The sequence below is a fragment of the Anabrus simplex genome, chromosome 14, assembly GCF_040414725.1.
Source record: "Anabrus simplex isolate iqAnaSimp1 chromosome 14, ASM4041472v1, whole genome shotgun sequence".
Lineage (NCBI taxonomy): Eukaryota > Metazoa > Arthropoda > Insecta > Orthoptera > Tettigoniidae > Anabrus > Anabrus simplex.
The window spans coordinates 21022138-21032464 of record NC_090278.1 but is presented as its reverse complement, the minus strand read 5'-3'; the positions used below and the strand labels follow the sequence as shown (position 1 = coordinate 21032464).

The 10327-nt window shown below is 42.2% G+C and overlaps 1 protein-coding gene across 1 annotated transcript in view; it reads right to left on the bottom strand.

The window, feature by feature from the left end:
* Positions 1-1258: 1258 nt before the first annotated feature.
* LOC136885506 (uncharacterized) overlaps positions 1259-10327 on the bottom strand; it is a 71357-nt gene continuing 62288 nt past the window's right edge. Inside the window, exon 5 of the mRNA XM_068230264.1 lies at positions 1259-1346. Within this exon, the coding sequence (XP_068086365.1) occupies positions 1259-1346 (88 nt within the window). The remainder of the gene's footprint in view (positions 1347-10327) is intronic.

The following is a 10327-nucleotide window of genomic DNA, read 5'->3' as shown; positions in this document are numbered from 1 at the left end:
ACTTTCTGGTTAAAGGACTTGCCACAGATACTGCAACAGTGTGGCTTCACACCTGTGTGATTACGCAGGTGGACTGTTAAATTCCCTTTCTGGCTGAAACATTGGCCACAGACATTGCAACGGTGCGGCTTCTCGCCCGTATGAGTAAACATGTGAACATTTAAATGGTATTTCTGGTTGAATGATTTCCCACAGACTTTGCAACACTTTGGTTTCTCGCCCGCGTGACACTGCACGTGTCTTGTCAGATGTACTTTGCGGCTGAAGGATTTTCCACAGACATCGCAGCGATGTGGTTTCTCGCCCGTGTGAGTTCTCGTGTGATCTGCTAATTCCCCATTGCGGATGAAGGACTTACCACAAACATTGCAACAATATGGTCTCTCGTCTGTGTGTATCCGCATGTGTCTTGTCAGATTTGCTTTGCGGCTGAAGGATTTTCCACAGACATGGCAGCGATGTGGTTTCTCGCCCGTGTGAGTCCTCGTGTGATCTGATAAGTCGCCATTGCGGATAAAGGACTTACCACAAACATTGCAACAATGTGGTCTCTCTTCTGTGTGTATCCGCATGTGAACTCTTAAATCGCTATTGCAGATGAAGGATTTACCACATACAATGCAACAATGAGGCCTTTCGCCTGTGTGAGACCGCATGTGAACTGTTAAATCGATATTGCGTTTGAAGGATTTAGCACAGACATTGCATCGGTATGGCTTTGCGCTCGTGTGAATCCGCATGTGGACTGTTAGGTTGAATTTCGTGCTGAAAGATTTGCCACATTTATTGCAGTAGTGTGGCATATCTTGCGAGTGAATTTGCATGTGATCTGTCAGAAAACATTTTTGATTGAAAGATTTACCACAGACATTGCAACAGTGTGGCTTCAACCCCGTTTGGGTTTGCACGTGGACTATTCGGTTCAATTTCTTGCTGAAGGATTTGCCACAGATGTTGCGCCCGAAACAAGCACCAACGTCATCCGGAGGTTGATGATCTGTGCAGCTTACCTCGGGTCTCGATCTGGAGTCAAAAAATGAAAACGACGTTACCAATTATTTAAAGTCAACTCCGCTACCACTCTCACACAAAGGAAAAGCTACTGAACATTCCACTCACTGATATCACATGCAGAGAAGTCATTTCACATGAACATTACATTCTTGAGGTTAAACATCATCTGAGGTCGAATTCAGAGTGTAGTAAATTTTTAAAGCTCTCACTTGTTACGAGGACATGTTGCGCTTTTTCTCTCGAGTCACATTATTACGCGCAAGAAACTTCTGACGATATAGGAATGTACGAGCTCGTAGACGTCATTTAAAGAAGGCATGAGCAGAATTGGTCTAGAATAAAGGAGAAATACAAGCTCTTTAATCCGGCAAACATTTATGTACTGAAATCCGTATACGTCTGTCCTCCAATGCTTTGGAGATTTGATCTTGTTCAACCACTCTGCGGTGTTTGGCTGGCGAGTAATAATTTTTGTAAAAACCCTTTTTTCGGTTGTTTGAGAGAATCTCAGTCTTGTAGACATTAATAAAGTTGAGAAAATTGTTTGCCGACAGTCAGCAGGGTCTGCTGAACTATGGCAAATCATTTATAAATATTATTTACTTTCATGCAAAAATACGTATTGTATTTGCACATTGTTATTATAGCAATGCAGCATTTTATTATATCACAGTGTGGTTATTTCTAATTACATAGCTTTGTTGTGCAATAAGATCCGACACACTGTAAATGTAGAACGGTAGGTTTATGCTAAGAAGTTCGTACTACTACCACGTATTACAACAATCTACGTCTTAATTGCTGTCTCTAACAGAGGCCGCATGCAATATAGATACAAATAAAGCTGACGAAATCCTCGAAAAGGTGAAATGTAACACCTAGATGATGGCTCTTTCCCCAACACTCATACTTTCATTTCACCTGCAGATACTTCTGTCTTAGATATGATGGCAACAAGGAATATGGCTTAGGTTGTAGCGTTTTATTACAATGTTCTGGTATCCTGAAATAACTGAACCCAAATGCAAGCTATCACGTCCTTAAATATTCTTACGAGTGTTCCCTTAACACTACACGTAAGAGATACATGAAAATCAAGGCTAGAACCAGAATTTGAGATGATAGGGCACTGAATGGAACAGTAGTGGATACTACTGCCATGTAAAGGAAATAATAAAATTCATTTTATTTCAAAAACTTAATGGACCATGTTTTATTTTAGTAGAATGATAACATCGCTGAATGGCATCCAAGTCTATGCATGTGTCTCCCCCTCAGGGTGGTTCTAAATATCCTAGGAAGGACGAGCGGGAAATACAAATTTCTTGGCTAAAGGTGAGATTCGCCTGCAACAGGCACATTGGAAAAGTCGATCCCACAGGAGAAAATTCATCATAACGTGAAGTGGAACTTCCCAATTCATAATGTGTGCACTGAATTCAAATGTACCGGTGGAATGCATGACTTCCTCAAAGGCAAAGTAGTGGGAGGCTCGAACATTTGTTGTTACTGCACTCTTAGGAAAAAATAAGTGGACAAATAAAAGGGGGTCAATGATTACAGACGATACAGACTAGACCACTTGATCATCACACAAGGTATATATATTGCCACCACAAGACACCACGGGGAAGAAAACACGACACTGGTTTGCATGTCGTACGTATTGTGACATCACGCCAAGCAAAATGTTGATTACTGTGCGGCAATTCTTCTTTACGTGATTACGTGATTTTTGCAACAAGTGATTTAACAGGTTCTCAATTAGTTTTTCAGTAAAATGGTATTTCATTTTGTATTCATAAATATTCTCCACGAACCATTTAAACTGCTATAACACATGGCTCGTCCCAGGTGACTGATATGGGTTCCCCACCGGCCTGCCGGCAGTCTTGAGCGAAATGTAATTCCTCTCGTAGACCAAACACACACAAATTTCTTAATGGCAACTTTGGCTGAGATGGAGACGTTCAGTACGGAGCAGTTGGCAGAAGAGGTACTCTACCTTTCTGGAAGTTAATGCAGAAACGAGCGGAGGAGGAGGGCTGCAAAAGGCGTCTGTTCATGTCCGGCGCGACATAACTACCTGCTGTCATGAGCTCGAAAACTCTTTATAACAAGCGAGCCGTGAAATAACTGAATAATGGATATACGTCTCATGGAATCGGAACCAAGCCCAGGGCGTCCCCTGGAAGGGACGTCCAGTCAGCGTGAAAATTATGCAAGGGCTACCGTCGCATGGGCTGTTACGGTTGAACAAGCGAGAGGCCCCATTTGTATCGCATCACTGAACTGCGTCTGGACGAAGTAGCCACAGCACTAGAGAGATGGCATATGTACGGTGCAGGAGAAAATATGGGGTGCAGTTACTTAATGATGTACAACGGAAACTAAAGAAAATTAATTGTGTTGGCATTGTTATATCAGCAAAATTATGTGTGTTTAGTCTCTGAGGTGCAAATGTATGACACTCGCTTGATGTAACATGTCTACGTCCGGGATAGAAGGAAAATAAAATTGTTCAGTGCAACGCTACACAAACTGGCCTGCGCACGCAAACCAAAGATGCCTTCTGGGCAGTGCTTTACAGGAAAACCGTTGACTATCTTCTTGTTGCCTGTGATATGAATGGACGTCAGACGGAGGAAAGAAGAGCACAGAGCCCACTGCGGTCATGGATATGGAGAGAAGAACGATAAAGACAACCAACAAATTCCCGATAACGCACAAAGTGATCATCGCGAACAAACAGTTCAAAAAGCGTGATACCTAGGCAGGTACTACAGTGGCTCCCATCCGACTCACAATGACTAAATCCTTGTGAGACGACAGAATCTCAGAGATGTTGCAGACAACTTCACAGGAAATCTACCGAAATGGAACAAATGGTGGCGTCTGAAAGAGGCCGACGTTGTTGCAAAAATAACAGTGCCACCAATCACCACAGTTGATGTGAGCCGGACTAAACTGTTACACGCCACATGCCATATTCTTGGAACAACTAAATGAGGGCGACGACGACGTATTGGCAATGACACGTGGCTTCGGAGTGACAATCTTCAGGATGCAGTAACGTTGAAGGAACAGCTGTTCCACACGTTTCTGGCTCATTGGAATGCCTACAAAGCAGCCAGTAGTAATGAGAAGGAGGTCACTGCCAAAAATAAAACCAAAGAGCTATGCAGATCTATATGTGAAACTAGACATACGAGAATATGAGCGGGATATTTAACAGCTAGTCAATTCGTGGCATCATGAAACGGAACAATTCAAACGTTTTTACGGCATCAATAACGTAATAGACGATTTACTACTCGACCGGCGGGAAGCGCGAGAACGCTGGCGGAACTACCTTAACAAAATTTCAATCTTGGAATTTCCGTATCTATCAGTCCCAATCACCTCCGCTCAAAATTAAGGGAAACCCTGACTATTTTTATAATTACCGCCAGATCATACTTCTGATCTACGCAATGACAGTTTTCGAACAAATCCTCGACAACAGGATTAGCGATTTAGCCAAAGTTACAACTAGCCAAGCTGGATTTTTGTTAAATTGTGGCACAACCGGAGCAATTAACATCGCACGGCTGTTTTGTTGAGACACTGAAAAAAGAATAAGATAATAGGAATAAGAGGCTTCATCTCGATATTCTGGACCGTGAGAAAGCCCTCCATCGGTACCTCGTGACATATCTGGTCAGCGCTACAAGAAAGTGGCATTCCAAAGCACCTTGTTGAGAGGGTACAATTGCTCTACGTAGAACGAGGGATTTATGTTCAAGCTGCCACAGGAGCATTTGATGACTTCCGCATAACTGTAGGAGTCCACCAAGGCCCTGTCGTATTACCGCTGCTGTTCATTCTTGTGGTGGACAACAATATATCAGACCTGCACAAGCCAATACCATGGACACGTGTCTATGCTAATGATGTCATTTTGGCTGTAACGAATAAGCTTGATCTGCATCGCCAAACAGAAGACTGGTACAATCGACTAGCACTATACGTCCCACGCCTCAACAAAAAAATAAGACAGAATACATGACATTACATCGTCGAGAATTTGGAACCATGGATGTTGGCGGTGAAAATTTAGCACGAGTAGTGAAATTTAAGTATCTTGGCTCCACAATCTCTGATGATGGCCGACTTGGTGATGAAGTCAATTTAAGATTACACAAAGCCTGGCTGATGTGGAGAAAGACAAAGGGCACCCTTGCGATCGTGGGATGAAGAACAATCTGAAATCAACTATCTACCGAACTGTTATCTGTCCTGTCGTTTTCCACAGCAATGAATGCTGGCCAGCTACAAAGGAGGTAGAATGTCAACTATGCGTCATGGGTACAGAGATACTTAGGTGGAAGGTTGGCATAACTAGAGTGGCTGACATTACAAAAGATGTTATTCGGAAATGTCTTGGCATTGCACCAATCCAGAAGAAAATTGAGAAACGCCGTTTGTGCTGGTTTGGGCAATTGTTGCATACAGAGTATAATATATTGTGAATGTCAGCATATACACAGGAAGTAAGCAGTAAGAGGCACAAGGTATGAACAAGAAAGCGAACGACAGATACAGTGCTCAACGACCCGAAAGCTGTGAAACTACATACAGACACGGTCTGAGACCGATCTAACTGGAGACAACATATCACAACACTGGACCCTTCCACGAGGCAGGACTAACACAAGTGTAACTGTCGTTATTATCACAACTCCGCAACTCGCACTTAACATTGGAAACAGCGTCTGCGGACCTCCCTATGCTGTTCCTCGGATAACACCAATAGACATGCAATTTAAAAATCTTATTCACTTCATGTGCAGTAATTTACTTCGATATCCATATACAACGTAGAATACCACAGCAAAGCATGGCTACATTTGCTAGTATTCTCTAAAACACGAATAAATTTCAGAATTTAACATACAATGTTGGCTATAAGCATATAAATACAATGTGTGTACTGCTCTAAAAATGACAACAAGATCAATGCTACTACAGTTATTCATGATCATGCAACCAATCTATTAAATAATCCAATTTCACCTATTAAATATAAAGATTGGGGGTGCAGTCATATTTGAAGAACTAAGAAGAAATCACCATATAGCCATCGAAGGTATAAAATTCATTAAACCCTTTCTTACAAGTATACTTCAACTACCAAGTCATTCATATGTAATATTTGCCAATGCAAACAACCCAGAGGAACATACTTATAAGAGTATAACTTCTACTGAAATCTCAAATGCTCAATGTTATTAAACCCCCTATACAATGGAAGAACGGGCAATTAAAGCATTCAACTTAATACGTTCCAACACATAACTCAACAAAAGAAAACTTTCAGGATTATCTGTATTAATCGGGAGATACAGTTTGTATAATCAGTGAAATTATATGGGTACCAACAACAGAGGAGTGCGTCACGGTATTCTAGGCTGAATGGAATTTCGCAATTCATATTTCTGCTTACATCCATCATAGATAGCAGACGATCAGATCAATCATTTTTTTATATAAATTAACGGGCCTAACATCAAAGGTCATCGGCCCCTAATGGTACGAAATGAAAGAACAAAAATTGCAAAGGCATCCACTGACCAAAATAAAAATAAAATATGGCATGAAGAATGAATGGATGGACAGGAACTCAACAAAACACAAAACAAACAAACAAACAAACAAACAAAAACCATTGGATCGGACGCAATACAGATCGAAAATAACAGTATTACCGACCAAGGAACCACTTATAAAGCACAATGATGCTTGGTGTCTAAAGGGGGTGCAAAATCTACGTCTAAGGCCCCACAGAATGGTATATGTCGCGAGTAAAATAGAACCATGGTATGTGTCATGCTGGGGTATTAATCAGAAGTAGCGAAGACTCACGGTGTTCCACAAAAGATGGTACTACTCACAAGTATTGCAATACGTACAAGTAACGCAGACCTATGGTGTGTGTCACACAATGGCCCAACTCAGAGTCAACGCAAACCGAGAAGGTTCCCCACCTAGGTGTATTAAACACGGGCGCCGGTATTCCCGTGGTGTTCCTCACATAGTGGGTACTAATCACAGGCAACGCAGACCCACGGTGCTGCTCATATAGTGGTACAACTCACAGGCTACGCCCAGACCCGCGGTGTTGCACATATGGGTACGACGCACGGGTACTGGAATCCACCAGGCCAGGCTTTTACTGCTACTAATCACAAACCTATTTCGTACCGAATTTAGTGGTACGACTCGCAAGTACAGGAAACCTATGGTGTTCCCCGCGTGATGGTACGATTCAAAATGAGTTTCATGGTTCTAATTCAGTCAGCCCTTGGTCGCCCCTTTTAGTCGCCTCTTACGACAGGCAGGGGATTCAGCGGGTGTATTCTACATGTGCGGCCCCCACCCGCAGGGGGTAGTGTGTTTGGTCCGCGAGAGGTATTTTATTTCCCTCAAGTCCGCCGGCAAGCCGGTTAGGACCCCCCTATCCGCCACCTGGGACGCGCCACGTGGGAGTATCACCTCTCCCCCTGCGTAGCAGGTTCGTGGATCAGATCAATCCATTTATTTTCACCCTGATTAAGTCTATAAATATGAAGACCACGGAGGAAAGGCATAAAGTAGTCAGCTCAGGGCCATGTGTTCCCATACAAACAGACGTTAACCTCATCACTAATTATTTACCTTATGGCGATGTGTCTCTCCACAAACGGAAGGTAACCTCATCACTAATTGTTTAGCTCAGGGCGATATCTCTCTCCACATGTGGAAGGTAACCCCATCACTTATTGGTAAGCTCAGGAACATGTGTCCTTCCACAAGTCAGCAATTAGGAAATGTTATAAATCTTAAAACCTGTTCTTATGTAATTCAGTACGAAATTGACTCGACAAACCTATTAGACATTTTGAACGAAGTCATTTAAGTTGCTGCATGATATTTGTAAACTGCTGAAATGAGAGTCTGGATAACACAGTGCCAGAGGTGAGATATAAAATTGTACCGGGCGGTACACCTCCACGCCGCTAATTCAAACTTTGCGCCTGTTGAAACTCCCCTACTGGAGGAAGTCTGAACTTTATCTAATGGGTTAATTTTCAAGTTTCTCAGATGTCACTACTTGGAAATTTTGAAGTTTCTGAACTAGGTCGTTTTCGATGTGTTTTTGTTTTGCCTGTAGTAACAAGTGTGAACATTCTCTTCTAGAGGACACTACTGAAGAACTACAATGGTGCACCCTAGTGCGAAGTGAAAGAACTGTTTTTTTTTTTTTGGAGAAATTTTTATTTCAAAAGTTTGTTTCTTGTTAAATTTCTTTCTGTTATTGTTTAAGTTGGCTGTATAACCCCTTCTTTCCCCCTGTTTTGAATTTAGCCAATCCCGAATTTCTTTAATTAATTTATGACCAATCAGGTGTATCTTCCCCAAAGGGGATATATTGCTTAACCCTAGCCAATAAAGTTTTTGTGGGAGGGTGTTCTCATTCCAAAAAACGCCTCGAACTTTCCGCGAGAGTATATAAACTGCTAGCCACTTCAGTAACATCTTTCAGTGTGTAAAGTACATAGCAGGGGGCGGGAAGCGCCTCTTTCTTCGGGCAGCAGTTCATCCATAAGGTAAAGGCCGTTTAATAACTTCTTTTCTTGCTAGCTCAGCAGTTTAACTCTCGGGGCGGGTTCGAAGCTTTTCCACCATGTAACTTTTCCCTAAAATGTAAAGACTCTTAGTATCTATTCTCTTTTAAGCTACATATTGGGATAGAGAGTGTTTAACCCTCTCGAGCTCCCACTCATATTGTTTTGAGGTGAACTTATTTTTCTCAACCGTTTCTTCCTTAACGTAATGTAAATTGTTTCCTTCTGTAAGTCACCTCTTTAGTATGGGATTAGCCCTCGCATTAACGGCCTAGTGCCAATTAGGTTTTACTCAAAATGTATTAGGAGTGCAGATCGCCTCCTCTCAAATTGGTATTTTAGAGGCCATGTAATTAACCTTTCCTTTATTAATAGGCCTCAGTAGGTTGGGTATTTTACCCCTGTGTCTATGTCCCTAGAGGACAGCTTGAACGTCGAGTTTGGTGTGGCCTTTGATAGGCTTAAAGTTTGAGAGCGAGTGGCTCTTTCTTGAAAATTGAGTGTTGTATGCCTCGAGGAGGCTTTTCTGTGTAATTTGGAGCAAGTGCTCCTGGGCATGAATGGGGTTTTCTGCCCCTCTGTTAAAACTTGTTTTGGGGTAAAGTTGGGCTAATTGCCCAAGAATTGCGAGTTCGGGGCTCGAAGCCCAAATCCTGTAAATACTGTAATTGTACTTTTGTAGCCTTGCTACTCTGTACCTGCCATTCTTGTTATTTCTTGATTTTGCAAAGAAAATATAACCTTGTTAAATTTTAAATTAACTTTAATTTCGTAGCCTGAGACCTGTTCACCCCCGCACCTTCTTTCACCTCTGCTAATCCACCAAACCACGGTCCCAAGTGGTAGCAGAGCGTGGTTGAATGGGTCTCAATTTAGCCCCTTTTGACGGCTAAACATTGTTTTGATCCGAACTCTAACAATTTTCTCTGTTGCTGGAAATTTTTGATTTTTCTTTTTCAAAATTGTTCTGTCATCATGCCCGGCCCTCGCGATGTTCTCCATCTTAATTATTTGCGCCATGAGGAGGTGATCTATGAGTTAACTATTAGAAATGTGCAATCTGGAGGCACGGTTGCGCTAGACACAAATAAGCTTAGAGAGTCCCTTGATTTGCCCATTTCCATCCCCACTTTGGGAGAGAAAGAAATTGACGACTCTCTTTCCACGATCACTGACAATAATACTGAGCTAGCATCTGTAGTTAGTTTTTTTGAAGAAAATGATCTTTCTCCTAATCAAATTAAGCGTGTGCAAGCCAGGCTATTTCATTTTTCAAATAGGGTTAACGATCTGTTGTCTCTGAAGTTGAATGACGTTCAGAGGAAGGAAGCTAGTATGGTTCTTGAAGATCTTTCTGAATTGTCCAGTAAGGTTACCCAATTGTTAACTGGGGAGGTTCCTCCCAAAACTGATCAACCCGTCACGGTGAATGTAGGTAGCGAGGAAGAGCCTCCTAAGGGAGACGTCAATAGGAAAACCGTTGCAGCTCAAACAACCTCTGCCCCATTGAACAACGAGTCTGAACGCCGAACCTCGTTGAATAATGTACGTTCTGAATTAACGTCTTTGCCACTTAAACCTTTACCTACTATGTCACCGGGGTTCAGCAGCTTGCCTCATCCATTAGCAATGTTGCTTAGAGGTATCTCTAAGTTTTCTGTTAATAC